The sequence below is a fragment of the Camelus bactrianus genome, chromosome 19 (genome assembly GCF_048773025.1).
Source record: "Camelus bactrianus isolate YW-2024 breed Bactrian camel chromosome 19, ASM4877302v1, whole genome shotgun sequence".
NCBI lineage: Eukaryota > Metazoa > Chordata > Mammalia > Artiodactyla > Camelidae > Camelus > Camelus bactrianus.
Genome location: NC_133557.1, coordinates 7,330,683 through 7,347,322, shown reverse-complemented (window position 1 = coordinate 7,347,322; position 16,640 = coordinate 7,330,683). Strand labels below are relative to the sequence as shown.

At 44.2% G+C, this 16,640-nt stretch overlaps 1 protein-coding gene across 6 annotated transcripts in view; it reads right to left on the bottom strand.

The window, feature by feature from the left end:
* Positions 1-2,712: 2,712 nt before the first annotated feature.
* The window catches only part of RNF24 (ring finger protein 24), a 58,476-nt gene continuing 44,548 nt past the window's right edge, over positions 2,713-16,640 (bottom strand). For all 6 annotated transcript variants that reach the window (XM_045508592.2, XM_045508594.2, XM_074346975.1 and 3 more), the window contains 4 exons: positions 13,085-13,127; positions 10,997-11,038; positions 9,228-9,307; positions 2,713-8,417 (listed from right to left, as the gene is read on the bottom strand). In XM_045508592.2, coding sequence (XP_045364548.1) covers positions 8,279-8,417; positions 9,228-9,307; positions 10,997-11,038; positions 13,085-13,127 — 304 coding nt within the window. In that variant the 3' untranslated portion in view covers positions 2,713-8,278. The remainder of the gene's footprint in view (positions 8,418-9,227; positions 9,308-10,996; positions 11,039-13,084; positions 13,128-16,640) is intronic.

The window sequence follows — 16,640 nt, the reverse complement described above, 5'->3', positions numbered from 1 at the left end:
CTGGAACCTGCCTGGCAGGCTGGCTCAGTTGGATCCCCAGTGTGGGGGGCTGTATGTGGGAGGCTCAAAAGGCAGCTTGAGGACAGATGGGGTCTTGGTAGAGGTTGACCTTGAACCTTTTTTTTCTGCTGTGCAGAATAATTTGAAAAACATTCTCCTTGGAGATAGAGCAACATTTGTATCTAATTTTTTGTATTATTTGGTTCCTACATCCCTGTTGGAGGCAATGAAGGTCTGTATAAAGCAGTCTTTGAACTAGAATGAAACCCCAGGGCTCTATGGCCTCTTTGTGCCCCTTGGTTTCAGGTGAGATTGGCCTGGGAGGGACTGGATGGGAGGCAAGGTTCCAAGGGACAGAGGTGTGCAGGAGGGTAGGGCTGGTTGTCAAGGGAGGAGGGGTGAGCTTCGGCAGCGTGGGGACAGCAGAAGCTTGCCTGTTGTGAGAGCTATGGTCCACCCTCTTGCAGGGAGGGCAGAGCCGGGGTGGGGTCAGCCCAGTGCCATTTCCCAAGGGTGACCGCCCTTGCACACTTTTCTGAATTTGTGGGTTGTGGGTGCTGTTGGCTGGTACAGGCCACATTGCTGGAGTGACACTGGGTTGGATGGGAATTGTGGTCCCTGGCGGTGATCAGTCTCCTCTGCTGTTGCCTCCCATCCTGGGCCTCAGCCTGAGCCACCTCCAATCCTGTCCTTCTGCTCTTCTGCCCTCGGCTGCTTCCAGCCATGTGCTTGGTGGCCCCAACTTTCCCCTACAGCTGCCAAAGTCAGCACCGCCGCCCACTCATTGGTACCACAGTCATGCCTCCCCAGCCCCTTGTGCCCCAGGCTTCCTCCCAGCTTCCTCTAGGCTAAGCACTCTTCCTCTGGAAAAGGGATGGAGCAGGAGCAAGCCTGCTGCCCATGGAGACCCAGGCCAGCCTCCAAGACCCCGTGGGTCCAGCCTGTTCTCCCTGCGTGAACTGTGCTCATGAGGCTGTGCTAGTGCTTTTTGTGGTCATCTCATGCAGCCTTGGTCATCCTGCAACCTAACAGAGGAGGAAACCTGTCACACAGCTAAAATCAGGCAGAGCCCCCTTTTCTCTCGTGCCTTGCACCACTTCGTATTCTGGAGAAGCTGCCTCTGTGACTTCAGTTTGTGCTTTGTGCTCAGTCCATCCTTGTATGCCAGTGAATCCCGTTGCTAAATCTAATGGACAGTTAATGTCCTCATGAAGACGTCAGTTCTAACACTGTAGAGCCCTCTTGCTTTTCCTTCTGCCTCCTAGGCCACTTGTCCCTGCCAGTTTATTCTCCTCTGAAGACAATTAGATATTGACAGCCCTCAGGCTCAGTCCTGGATCTCCCTAAGCAATCATCAGCACTCCCCTTAACTCTGATTTTCCAAGCACTATGTCTAGCCCACCCCTTGCTTCTGAGTCCCAGTCCCAAGGCAATGACTGCTTCCTCTTCTCTTCTCCCTTCTCTACACAGAGATGTCTCCATCTTCTCCCCTGAACATCCACCAGGATCCTTTCCCAGTTTACTGCCACTTCACTACCTCTAGCTTGTGAGATGCATGTAAGCTCAATCTCTAGTCACCACCGCACCACCCTGGTGTAAGCCACTGCCCTTTCTCATCTCTGCAGTTGACCCTTCCACTCTCCCCTCCACATTCTGTAGCCTGAGGGTCCCTCCCCACACTCCCCTAGTAGAGGCACTAGTCAGGGTGGTAGTGGCTGTGGTCACTGTCCAGGTGTGAAAGGAAGGGGGCCAAACCAAGATGGGAACAGCGGATGGCCAGGTAGATAGAGAGGCTTCAGAGGGCTGAGTTTTGACATGTGGAGATTGGAAATGGGGGAGGGAGATTCTGTTGAGGGCACCTAGACTTGCTGGGGAGACTTGGTTTGGGGCTGCCTGATTTTCTGTACCAAATAGGCAGCTGATACTTGGGTTGGAAATAACAGACCTGAGAATGATGTGCATGTAGGTGGGTAAACTGTAGGCAGGGATTTAGTGAATCCCAAGTTAGAGTGAGAATAAGATAGGCAGAGAAGGAAACAGCTGCAAAGAACACGGAACGGTGGTCAGGGGACTAGCGTGGGGCCTGTTGGTCAGGAGAATTGAGTGGAGAGGAGCTCTCCAGAGGCCTGCATTAAGAGGAGGTTTCAGAGGTGATCCAGATTTGGCTGCAGGGTCATGGATGACCTTGAGGGAAGCCGTTTCTAAAGCTATGGGGCAGAAACTGAGCTCAGAGGTCCTAGTGAGGGTTGGTGAGTAGAAACAGCTGCCACACGGTGGCTTTGGACCAAGAGATTTTCTTCTCCTCCCAACAGAATAGTTGGTATTTCCCAGCCTGGGACATAGCGAGAGGGGTGGAGTGTGCGCTAGTTTGCCACTTCAACCCCCTTTAGGACTAGCACCCACGTTTGGGAGACTGCTTGTCTGTTTCCAGCCACATCTGCACGCTGAAGCCAGCCAGGGTGGTTGGTGGGGACTCGGCCTCTGCCTTCCCCCTTGCTGTGGCCTGGGGCTCTATGTATCACCACCGACCTGTGTCCCACCTGCACCCCACACCACGGGAGGAGACAAGCTGGAAGCTCCTCCATCACAATCATCTGTTGCTGATGACCAATTTCACTTGTTCAGAAACACTCACCTTGACTTTGCAGCTCTTGCTACGTGGGCTTAAGTGGGGTGTGGGTGGCCAAGGGTGGGTACATGCTCAGCACGAAGTACTTTCAAAATCTGTTTATTTACATTAAGTCAATTACATGCATGTTTTATTTTTTAAACGAGAGTAATTAGCAAAATGCATTAAAATTTTAAAATAGCAATTAAATATACAAAAATATAGCTTACAAAAAAAGGCGAATGTTTAAAAATATTCTGCTGCAGAATTCTTAGTGTACAAACATGTCTATGAAACCTGAGGCTCAGCATTTCATAAACCTTTTTTTGAGGGAGTTATATGATATTTAGTGAATAAATCCCATTGGGCTTAAACTACAAGACTAATACCCTCCTTTCTGGCAATGATCTGTCAAGAGACACAGAAATGACAGTTCAGGGACACTCTCTTGGAAGACTGAGCTGTCACTAGGAAGGACTTCCTAATACTGGCCCCACTTGCCTCCCACTCTAGTGGGGCCTGGGAGGGAAGGAGTGGACGGAAGGACAGTGTGCACCTTGCCCAAGATGCAAAGCCACTAGGCCTTTGCTGGCCTAGGGAGCAGAGCTGCCTGGAAGAAGCAGCTTTAACTTTGATCTCCTGCAGGGGCAAAAAAGAACTTAAAATTTTTTTTAGAAGAAAATATTGGTGGGGAGAATATTCCATCTATTGAATAGAAAAAAATATTGGGCAAGGAGAAAATTCCATGGGGATGCTTGCTTTTTAGTGTGTGCAGGAAGAGTGGGGAGGGGAAGGGAGCAGGTTGGTTTGTGAACTTGGACTTTCAGGCAAATCTGCTGTTAATTCTGAGGCGGCTGACCACCTATTTGCTCAGCAACATCTGAGACATTGGCCCCACAAAACAAGGATGCCTCAGCCTTCAGTTACTGCTGCTTCTCAAAATTCTGCCTCAAAAATGGGACCTTGCCTAAGAAACCGTCACCGTTGTAGCCAGACGTCACTGTCTGACTCCAGGTCCTCACTTGGGGGTCGGGGTGGGGCTGCAGCATGTCCAGGCCCCTGCAGGGGCTGCTGGGCTGTGCTGTCGCTTTTGGCCATGGCGCCTGTTTGAGTGTCCTGTCAGATCAGGAGGATCTATGGAAACTGGTTGTGCTCTCATTTGGGCATCTGTCTGTGGTTAGGGTCAGGGTCAGGGTCAGGGAGGGATTGTAGCTTCTGATTTATATAAAAAAGAATTGCAGCATGCTTCAATCAATGGAAAATATGCCTTATTCAAAGGAGATGTGATTGCAAAAACATCCCCCAATTCTGGGCTCACCTTTTTACAGATATTCTGACTTCTGGGATGGTTCTTCCCACATGAACAGGAATGCTCCTTGAATATACTTGTCCAGTATTAAGTTAAAAAAAAAAAAGTTAAGTACACACAGTTGATTCTTGAACATGGGTTTGAACTGTGCAGGTCCACTTACATGCAGATTTTTTTTTTTTAGTAAATACATTCTACACGATCCAAAGTTGGTTCAGTCCAGGGATGTGGAACTGGATATGGAGGGCTAACTGTAAAGTTGTGCAGATTGTGCAAGGAGTCAGCACCCCTAACCCCTCCGTCATTCAAGGGTCAACTGTATATACACACACACATACCTACATACACTCATATATACATACACACCTGTATTTGCTTGCGTATGCATAAATGATCTCTGGGAGGATACACAAGGAACAAATAGTGGGTACTCAGCAGGTGAAAAGCTTGGCTGTTGGAGGTCAAAGATGCAAGGAAGACTTAACTGTGATTTGAGAGCCATGTGAAGGTAGTACCTTTTTAAAAACTTAAGGAATATTCAGCCACAGCAACCAAGTCGGGGAGCACTGTGGGCACAGGTAACTGGAAGCAACTAAGGAAGATCAGGAGGGGAAAGGGAAACGAGCCAGGCAAACCAGGAACCTGGGGAGAGCCCCTACATCTCAAGGAGGCTCTGCCGAGTTTGTTTCCACTGGGACAATAGAGCCCCAGTGGCCAGCATGATGTCACCTAGTAGCAGCAGCTCCCATGACTCCAGGCCTGCTGCCCACCAGGCTCTGGACATGGTGGCCAATCCCCGCAAGAGCCAGTGAGGACACTGTTACTGTAATCCCTGGGGGGCAAATAAGGAAACAGGCTTTGAGAGGCTAACCTGCAGGAAGGCACATGGCTGGTGAGTGGCAAGGCAGGGTTCAAATCAGTCTCGGCACCTTTTCTGCCCAGAGCTCTGGGGATGCTGCCCTGTGTGCATAATTCCCAGAAAGCCTCAGAAGAATAATTACAAATGGTTCAGAGTAGCTTAGCAGAGTGGGAACAGGCCATGAAAATGACAAGCTTTGGAGTGGAGCTGTGGAAAGAACAGGGCCCAAGGTCATTCCTCTGATGGACCTGAAGGGCTAGGCACTGGAGAAAGGATCTATTTGTCAGCATTTGGTATGTGGCAATGGTGTGAGGTCCCCTGAACGCCTCAGCCCAGACTTCCTCATGGGCTCCCTGTCCCAATCTGGCCATTACTGTCTTGTCCTGTTCCTTGGCTAGGGACCTTCCTACTCGGGATAGGCCTAACCAAATCACTACAGCAAAGAAAAGTGGCATATGACAACTAGTGTCTTATGCCTGCTTAACCAGGAATCAAGTCAGGCTGGTTTTGTTCCCTGTTCCTAAAGCCAGCTGAATTCAGCTGCACCCCTATTAACACCGAGATAATGTCTCAGTCATCCATGGAGTCCAGTTGGGGCTGAGTTCTGCTCCACTAACCACAGCACACAAGCAACACCAATCTGAGCTGCTTAAGACATAATAAGACCAAGTTAAAAAATCACCATGTCACCAGCCAGCAGCCAAAAGGCAGATCAGAGTCCTCACGTGTCTACAGATTAACAAAAGGTCAACAACTCATAGAGACAGATTCAGCCAGGGCAGCCCCCACTGGTCTCACTGTGGGGTGAGGTGTGAATGATCAAAGAGTATTAAGAGATCCTTAACTTATTAAAAAAAAAAATCCAGATGGAGATTTAACCTTGTCTTTTCACACAAAACTGTGGTTTTAATCAGAATTAAAGGGAGACAAATTAAACCCCGGCCATTCTGTTACAGCAGTGCAGCCCAGGGAAGTCCTGGAGGGAGCCCCAGATGTGGGGAGCAAACACATCTGCACTGTGTTGCTGAGGTGTGAGAACTGCAGTTGACACTGGCCATGCTGCAGCAGGACACCAAGCCAAGAAAAGGAAGACGACTACAGGCAGAGTGAACACGCTTAGCCCCACCTCCGTGAAAGAGCTGTATTTTTAAAAGCCGTCCACATTCACAAATGTTGAGGTCATGGGGTAAAGCAGACCCACGATGGTGCCTAGTGGAGAGTGCGTAGCATTCTCAAGCTCTCCTCTAACGGCTGGGCTTTGCGCCACTGGCCCAGTGCTATGCACCAACCACCTCAGCTTGCCTTTGGCTGTGACACAGTGAGGTGAATTAATTTGCCTCCCTACAAATACGGACACACACGGATGGAAAAAGGCTGCAACTGAAAGGCTATATAATCCTACAAAAGCTGTGAGATGAAATAATTTGTAGTATAGAATACAAAAATTCCTCCTTTGTAGGGAAAAAATTCTTTTTCCTATTGGAACTCCATAACAAAGATTTGTCCCAAAGCCACTATGTGAAAATGGTGAGTGCTGGCTATTACTGAGACTAGTCCAGAAGCAAGCCCACTTCTGACATTGCCAGTGACAACACCTCACTGTGAGCTGGGCGCTCTGCAGCATTCAGCTCTATTGTGCTACAACTAGAGGACGCAGAAACAGAGGACGAAAGTAGGAGCGTACAAACAGTTCTTTTCAGGGGTGCCAAACAGGCTAAGGCTTTCATATAAAAATATTCCACACCTCCCTTGCCCTGTTTAAAGCAGCAGTCCAGTTGGCATACCACAAATAGGTCACACATAGGAAACAGCCAATTCTGACCAACTGGATCTGTAACTTTCCAAACTGGACTCTGCCCAGCACTTTTCTAGGCTAATGGGAATTTTCCTCCTCATCTGATCCCAGCCACCTGAGCCAAAGACAGGTTCCCTCTCCCGTTCTAAAATGGCAGAGGCTGGATTCCAAAAGAATTCCTGGAGACATGCCATGAACACAGTAGCAAAGCTTCCTTCACTCTCTCCGAATCGTGCAGGCTGTATTTCCAAGGAGAAACTGCCCCCACTCACACCTGTGGGATGGAGCAGAGGCAAAGAAAGCTGTCAACAAGGAGTCCACCCCTATGATGGAAAGAGGTGGAGAGCAGGGCTGTGGAAAAGAACTTCCTACCTGACCCAACGCTGCTTCACATAGTTAACTTATACACTATTCACGAATCCTAATGGACTCTGAGTCATTTCTAGAAAAGTTGGACAGAAAGAGCCAAAGAGCAGCATGCATTTCTCTCCCATCAAGACACTTCAACTAGTTACCCCAAGTGTGAATGCTGAGGCACAAACCAACGGCAAACAGCCCCGCAGGAGCTTCCTGAAACCACGGTTTCAAGTGGATCCCCACCTTTGGAATAACAGGGATCAATCTTATTTGGGAAGATTTAAATCATTAAAAAGTTAACAACAGGCATTTTCTCAAGTAGAAAGAGAGCAAGAGAGGGAAGAGAACAGAGGGAAGGACAGAGAGGCAAGGAGTTCAGCATCCTCCTCTCAGCTCACCAGGGTCAGGAGGACTGGCCATTATCAGAAAGATGCTCCTCTTCGGAGCCGTGTGAGGCGCTCGCAGCAGCTCCCTACTCAGGCAGTGGGCTGAGACCGGCAGCTAGGCTGGAACCACACTGTGTACATGGGGATGTGGGCAGCACCCTTGGGTCCCCGGGTCACGCAGGGACAGCATGGGCTCAGAGGCCCACCCCCTGCTGTGGCTCCTGATAGCAGCTTGGCTGTGCCTCACTGGTGAGCGGGAGGGGGAAGTAAGAGGAAATGGCTTCTGACCAGACCTTTCCAAGTGCATCTAATGTTTTTAGCTTAGATCATCTGATAAGTAAGTCTTGTGAACTCGAGGGAGAACTGGTGGCAAGGGACACTGCTGCTCTGTTGTAACCAAAGCCCTTGGGTTTCAAGACAACCTTATCAAAGGAACTTAACGTGAAAAGCCTTGTTGGCACTGCCTCCGGCACTGGAACCGGCTGGGTGTGGGCTGAGGTAACCACTGTTTTCACTTGGCTCAGGGGCTGCCCGGAGGGTCTGCTGCTGCCCAGGCACACGGTCTGTCCTGTCACAGGGTGGTGGCTTTAAAGACCTGCCCTCCGTTCCCTCCTCTAACACTTGTGTTTATCTTCCTTTCTGGTTGATAAAGATTCACCTTAACGTGGAGATAAGTGTCTGGGAGACAGAGAGTAATGGAGTTAGCAAGAGACCCTCGTGAAGTTTCCTGAACCAAACCCGAAGGCTCATCCACTCCTCTTCTCATGGGGTAGTGTCAGAGTACTTTGGTTGTCACAAGACCCAGAAGTCTGGGTTCCCAGCTTAGCTGGCCCAAGAGTTCTTCATGTGACAAAGGAAGTGGCAACTGGTGCCCCAGGTAGCGCAGCCAGCACAGAGACTGCTTCTGTTCTTCCCGGCTCCAGGCAGACGTTGGATCCTGCAACAGTTTGATCCTTGTGGTGAGCTATACAATGTTTTCTGCCCCGGGGAGGGGCCCCTGTGGGGGTCCACGGTCCTGCTTACTATGCAACTGGGCCAGCTGCAGAACCGGCATGTTGCATAGGGGACACACTTTGCGAACCTCCAGCCACTTAATAAGGCACCTGCAGAACAAGACACCACAGGAAGGAAGATGTCAGTCTCATGGCACCCCTGGCCACGTGTCTCACGTGAACACATCTGTTGCCCAGAGCTGGGGACTGGGTGACCAGCCCGGTCCAGAAGAGTTCTCCCACCAGGCGGAAAGCACATTTCACCCTCTGGAGGAACCAGAGACTCCAGTCTTCCAAAAGGTGATACAATGAAGCCACAGACAGCATGCTACACCCTCAGTCACCCATGACTTCTTAAACAATGAAGTACACTGAGGACTAGTGGGGATGAGGATAAATTAAGTTTTCTAACAGAAATACAAAACACATACAATTGCAAGAGAAGGGGGAATATTAAATATGTCTGTAGGAATGGGGAGGAGATGGTTCCACACTACTATTTACATTCAGACTTAACTTATTTTGTTTTAAAACAACTATGGTTTTGCTTAAAGTAAGTTTTTAGGAATGGAAACTCTCATTGGAAAGTTCTGGTTAAATAGCTCTTTATAGCTTGGGCTCCAAGGAGGTGTAGGCTTGTCTGGCTCTTTGCCTGAAGTCCTGCCTCGGTGGTCATATTGTACCACCCGGTGCCTTCCTAATGTCACTGTCATTCACACACACACACACACACACACACACACACACGCACACACACACACACGCATGCACGCCCCACCCTGCAGGGTGCCTTTGGCTTTTTGCATTATAAGCCAATCATGAAGCCACCAAGCTTGTCGGGCACCGCCCCAAGCCCACAAATGAGTTGGTCAACATGCCTCAAACTCAGGTGCCCTTAAATAATTCCACATTAATACTCACTTTCTGTGGAAGGCATGCTTACATGGACAAATTCCCAACTCATCTCGAGGCTTGAAGTCTTCTAGACACACTGCACAGAGCTGAAAAACAAATTCACAGATGAGACAAAGTATCTGAGAAGTGCTCTCCCAGGCCAAAGTAAAGTGCAGGCCCCTGAGGGCCAGCTATCTGAAGGGACTTACAATGTCCCACAACTCTTTAAGTGAAAGAAACAGGCTCGAATGGGCGAGGTCTTCTGAAGAAGAGTCTTCTGTTTTTCCTGTCACATGTCTTCAAGATAGAGGGCAGATGGGAGAAGACAGAAAGCAAGAGACAGGTTCCTTTACTTTGGTGCCATCAGAAGAGTCTGACAGGTTTATTCTCACCAGATACACTGACCACAATGTAATTTTCTGTGCTGTGCCAAGGGGCTGACTATCTGCAGGGAATGTTCTGCCTGCTTAGCAGCACGGCCCTTGAAGGGACCACTCACACCCTGGGACAGGCCCTGGGGATCTCCTTTCTCTGGCTTTTATAATGTATAAACTATAAACCAGGGCAAAGCCTGCAGTAACATGCTTTATGTAGTTCCTTGGGCCCCTTACTTTGGCACTGTCCTTCTGTCAGTGTCTGTCTTTGTCATATAAAAAGTTATGCAAGAGTCACTGAATTGAAACTTACAAAAATGAGAAGATGGGGCCAGGATTGCTCTGATAGGTGGCTAGGCTCCACTGCTTGGAAAGAAGCCTTCTTCACATCCAGAGGCTAGGTTCTAACCACTACTTCTTAGACACTTACCAGTGCCCAGGGGCACCAGTATCAGCCCATTTACTCTCTTTACAGAGAGGGAGACTGAAACTCAGAGCCATAACCATGTTGCCTGAGGCTGGGGCCCCCGGTTCTGGTGCACTTCTGTCCGCCCAAAGTTTGAACTCCTCCCTGCGTGCTTCCCTGTCCATCTCCAGGGGTGCTGGTTCAACCATCACCATTTCTTGTGCAGACTGCTGACCTGCCTCCCTGTCACCTGTTTCTTAACCTATAACATGTAACCCAGTATTCTTAGGCTAAGTGACAGGACATGTGGGTCCTTGGGGCCCCATGGCCAGTGCTGGGAATGCTGGTCTTCCCAACACCCTTCTCCAGGGAGGAGGAGAACGGACAACTGTCTTATCAGATCTGGCATTACTGCTGATACTGCAGGAGAGCAGGGAGGAAGGCAGGACAGACGGCTGGCCTTGGCTCAGACACCCACTAGCTGTGTCACTTCAGCCATCGTGATGCCTCTCAAGCTCTGCCCCTTCATCTGTAAAGTGAGGATGCTACCTGCCACCATCCCCTGCCTGGGACTGTCACCATCCCCTGCCTGGGACTGTCACCACCTAGGCACCACCAATACCAGCTGTTTTTATTCATGTTTAAATTTAGTGATGGGAGCACTATTTTCAAGCCCATTTTTAAATAAATGCAGTACTTCATTTATTATTTTTTTTAATGGAGGTACTGGGGACTGAACCCAGGACCTCGTGCATGCTAAGCATGTGCTCTACCACTGAGCAACATCCACTCCCCCAAGCCCATTTTTGTTTTCTGGAGGAAGGCTGTGAACAAGTTGTGGATAAAGATGAGAAACTAGCAGTTCCAGCCTTTGGATGACCTTCCTGGGCCTCAGCTTCCCATCTGTAAAGGGGGAATGATGTTCCACCTCCTAGACTGTATGAACAGGTCCTCAAGCTTTAAACACCCAGCTTCTCTCCCAGCACAGCCTTCTGAAATATTTATCAACAACTTACCTCATGTAAATTCAGTTCTTTTACTTTCTCTTTTAATATAACCTGTAAGACAAAAAGTACGCTTTTATGCCCACTTACATCTATAATTTAAAAAGTTTCTCATTATACTCACAAATATTTTTCTTTTGTGTATATAGCTTATTTTCCCTCATATTCAGTATTGGAGAGAATCTCTTTTACAGTTTGAGACAGAACATTTTAGCAACATTCTTTTAACTTGAGCAATGATGCAATATTCTCCTGAAAAGCAATTTTAAAATCTCTTTGAGAATATATTAAATTTTGGGAAAAGACATTGACACATGCCTATCTGGAGTTAAGTGCTAATATGGGTGGAAAATAAATGAGATTGCTTGCCTTATGATTTAGTAAAACAGTATTGGCTTGTGGGATTGACTGATAACTTATAAAAGATTAAAAAGTAAGTCAATTGTTATTTTGGAAGTTTTGCTTATTATTATATATCATGATCCTCAGAAAATTTTGTTATGTAAAATGGGCTTAAAGTTCATCCAGGTGCTGTCCCCAATCTGACTTTGTGGTGACTGGCTGTCAGTTAAAAGGAATATAAAATGACAAGAAGGCAGATTACTATTTAAAAAGAATATTTCTAAGAATAAACTTAGTTTACTAGAGTTATATTTCATTTTAAAGTGAAAAAACAGGCAAGTGAAATTTGGGGAAAATTTCTAAATCTTGAGTATCTGAACCAAAAATCGTTTTGAGGACAAGTCATATTTCCAGAAATAGCAACCAGAAGCTACCATCCAGCTAAGCAGGGATGTACTAAATTTCCAATTCAGTGTGTGTGTGTATGTATGTATGTATGTATGTATACACATATACACATACACTTTTTTTCTCATTCAGTATATTTTAAAGACCACTTTTGCCATCTGTCTTGTGACTTAATTATTTCTATCAGTCAATCTCACCTTTTAAATGACCACCATGGCCAATTTTAATCTCTAGTTAGCTTACATTCAAATATCTTGCAGGTTGTCAAGACGATGATAGAACTGAGACAAAAGGATTCATTCATTTAGAAAACTAAAACATTCATTTCTTTACATGAATCCCACATAAGACCCATGGGGAAGAATGGACATCTAAGGAGCTCACCAACGAGTTCAGATTTCAGAGACACGCAAAAGATGGACAAAAAGATACGTGATCCTAAAATGATTACATGGTTCTGTAACATCAGCGTCAGCAAGATTAAAGACCCAAATGAACTGAAGCTTGCCCTCCCAACCCCTTCCCCCACAAACTGCTATGGACAACAAAAGTAGTTTTATGCTTAGGGTCAAAAGAAAATTAAGGAACACTTAGGCCCACTGTTTGGTGTCAGTGGTAAAATATTAACAGATAACACATGTAACAAATTTTACTGGCTTTCAAGAACAGCTAAATTATTACCTTAAGTAACAAATCAGCAAAGGGATAGTACAAAGGGCTGGGGGTTAACAGGAATGATCCAAGTATTAGGACTTCTAATGGTGTGATGTGAGCTAACATTTAAAATACAAAGGGGAGGATGTAAGATCACTGTAATGTAGCTGGTTACCTCTGAGGAACTAGTATGTCTTCTAATAAAGAAGGAGGTAAAAAATTCATTTAACTGGGGAGGAGGGTATAGCTCAGTGGTAGTGTGCATGCTTAGCATGTACAAGGATCTGGGTTCAATCCCCAGGACCTCCATTAACTAAATACATAAATATATCTAATTACCTACCCCCACTAAAAAAAACAACAACAAAAATTCATTTAATGGAATCTCTGAACTCCATTTAGGGTAACAGTAACAGTAAGGATTTTAAGCTACAGCATTTCCTTTTAGCAAAATGTTGGCCAAAGTTCCCTGTTAAATTACTTTATCATCTGAACTTTCTATAACTTCAAGTAATACTTAAGAAGGAAAAGAATACTTGAAGTGAAGTTGATCTATTTTGTAATGCAAACTGGCAAGCAAAATACTAAAATGAACACAAGTAAATCCAATCCCAGTTTAAAATATGAATGGAACTCCAAATTCTCATTTTAGGTAAGAAACATGATCAAAGCCAATCTTAAGTAAATCTTGCTCACCTGTTTGTAGGCATAAAATTCTTTGTGTGCTTGATGTCTTAGCCTAAAAGACAGAAATGAGCAATGCAATATTGAGATTTCCAATATAACAATTTGAAAAAAAATTTAATTGCTGATTTTTGGTATTAATTTTTATCATTTATGGTTTTAAATCCAGAATCTTTATTCTAGAATACACCCAAATGACATATCTGTTACATGTTATAAGAAAGTGAACAGTGAACTATAAAATGTTATCCAAATATATAAGTTCAAGTAAAACCTTGTTAAAACAAAAGATCAAATATTTTAATGAAGAAGTCTCAATTCTTTTTTTAGTGATGACAGCCTACATATTCCAATATTTATCACATTTTTCTTAATTAAAGAATTGAAGTATAACATATACCTAATAATGTACATAAGCCTTAAGAATATAGATATTAAAAATAATTTTATCTATGTATACATACACAACAGTGCAACTGTCACCCAGATCAATACATAGAACATTTCTAGCATCCCTCAAATGACGCTTCCCAATCAATGTCCATTCCAAACACTATCCTACTTTTTATCGTTGTAGATTAACTATGCTTATTTTTGAACTACATAAATGGATCATTTCGGTATATACTCTTTTGGCTTCCTTCAGTCAACAATTACTTGTGGAATTCATCCAGGTTGTTGGGGTAATTATCTTGTTGACTGACATATATTGTTTCTTTGTATGAATGAACATAAAGCTATTTATTTATCCATTCTACTGTTGACAAATATTTAGGTTACTTCCAGTTTTGGGCTATTATGACTAAAACTGTTATACAAATTCTTCTACATGTCTTTCAGTGGACATATAGACTCACTGCTGTCGAGCATATGCTCAGGAGTAGAACTGCTAGTTCAAAGCACTTGTACCAATTTCTACTCCTATAGGCAATGCATGAAAGCTCTAGTTGTTCCACATCTTTGCCACTGCTTGGTAGGGTCAGTTTAAAATTTTTTAGCCAATCTGGTGGGTGTTCAGTGGTATCCCATTTTGGTTTTAATTTTGCATTTCCCAAATAATGTTTAGGGCCCTTTCATATGTTTATTGCCCATTTGAGTATCTTCTTTTATGAAATGCCTGTTTTAAGTCTGTTGTCCATTTAAAAAAATGAGTTGGCTATCTTTTTTCTTATTGATTGTAGGAGTTCTTTAAACATTTTAGATCCAAGTTCTATGTTGGGTCTATGTATTGCAACTATCTTTTCCTACTCTATTGCTTGCCTTTTCATTCTCTTAATGTTATCTTTTGATGAACTGAAGCTATTAAGTCAAACTGGTCAACTCTTCCCAATATCAGTTCTTTTTGTGTGCAGTTAAAGCAATCTGCCTACTCCAAGATCATGAAGATACTCTTTTGTGTGTGTTGTGAAAATAATGTTATTTTACATGTCATATTTAGGTCTATGATCCATTTGAAATTAGTCTTTATATACGATGAGAGGCAGGGGTCAAGATTCTTTTTATCTACATGCAGACTTTCATTTGATTCATTTATTGAAAAGACCCACCTTTCCCCATTGTGTTGCAATGGCACATCTGTTGTAAGTCAGACCCAGTATGTGGTTGTATTTCTAGAGTTTCTATTCTGTTCCATTGGTTTATTTTCCCATCCTTGTGTACAGGGTTGAACAGTGTCTCCTCAAAAATTCATGTCAAACTGCTACCTCCGAATGAAATCTTATTTAGAAACAGAGTCTTTGCAGGCTACTTATTAGTTAAAATGAGGTCATATTAGGATTAGGGTAGACCCCAAATCCAGTATTACTGTTGTCCTTAGAACAAGAGGAGAGGACACGTGGAGACACAGGGAAGAAGGCCAGGTGAAGACAGAGGCGGAGACTGAAGGGATGCAGCTACAAGCCAAAGAGGATCAAAGATTGCTGATAACCACCAGGACCTAAGAAGAGGCAAGGAAGGGTCCTCCCCTAGACAGCCTTTGGAGGTAGCATGGTCCTGCCAACACCTTAATTTTGAACTTTCAGCCTTAAATTTCTGTTGTTTTAAGCCATCTGGCTTGTGGTACTGTGTTACAAAAGCTCTGGGAAACTAACGCACTTTGTGTCCATACCATGCCGGTTTTTAAAATAAATGTTTATTTTGAAATAATCTTTGATTTAGGCAAGTTGCAAAAAATATCAGAGTTCACATACTTCTCTCTCTGGTTTTCCAACACTCACATTTTACACAACCATAGTACAATGATCAAAACCAGGAAGTTTACGCTGATATTTTGATATCAATATTTATACAATATTAACTAAACATTTTATTCAAATTTCACTAGTTTTTTTCACTAATGTCCTTTTCCTGTTTTGTGATCCAATCCAAGATCCCACTTTGCATCTATTTATGGCTCCTTAGCTTCCTCCAATTTGTAGTAGTTCCTTGTTTTTCCTTGTTTTTCAAGATTTTTATCACTTGGTTATGGCAGTGTCCACCGGGTCTCTCTACAGTAAAGTTACTATTTTCCCCTTTGTAACTGATCAATATCTTGGGGAAGAGATGTTGAATCAATGCAAATGTCCTATTTTTTCTCAAGCTTTTGCTCACTGATTTTAGCATCCATCTTGCCTACAACTATAGTGTTTGCCTGGTGGTGGTTTTGTAGTTACCTAAATCCTTGTACATTTATTAACTGGAGTTCCTCTGTAAGGAAGAGATGTCCCTTCTTCCTCATTCATTTATATCAGCATGGACTCATGGATATTTGTTTTAGTCTATGGTTATAATTCAATATTATCATTTATTTTGTTGTTCAAATTGATTTAGGCTTTTAGGTGCTCCTTTAGGTTGAGTCTTGTGTCCCTTCAACATGCCCTCATTCTTTTCCATGCATTTCCTTGCTTACTGGCACCAAAAGATGTTACAGGCTTATTTGTATTTTCCTTGCTCTACTTGTGGAATTAACCGTTTCTTCCAAAGAGCCTTGGTTCTTTTTATTGGAGAATAATATTTAGAAACCAAGACCTGCGTGCTAAGTGAATAGTACTGGAGCTTTGTAACAAGTCTTGGGGTCCAGCAGTGTTAAATCTGTAAGCTTTGTTCTTCTTAACTATCTTAGCCATTCTTGGTCCTCTGCATTTCCATATAAATTTCATGAGCTTGTCAATTTCCAGAAAACATGTTAGGGTTTTGATCATGATTGTGTTTAATGTAGAGATCAGTTGGGGGAAGAACTGACATCTTTGCAAGAATGAGTTTCCAACCCATGAACACATCATACTCTATTTACCAGAGCTTCCTTCTCTGCACACGTTCCTACGTAGAACACATATATCCTTCAAATTTATTCCTAGATATTTGGAAAGTTTTGATCTACTATAAATGGTGTTTAAAAAATTTAAATTTTCTAAATCTTTGTTGCTACTACATAGAAAAAACCCTCAATTTCTGTATATTGATCCTTTATCTAGTGACTTGCTAAGTTCACTTACTAAATGTAAATATTTCATCTGCAGAATCTTTTGGATTTTTAATATATACATTTTGTCTGCAAGTAGTAACAGTCTAAGCTCTGCCTATTTAATCT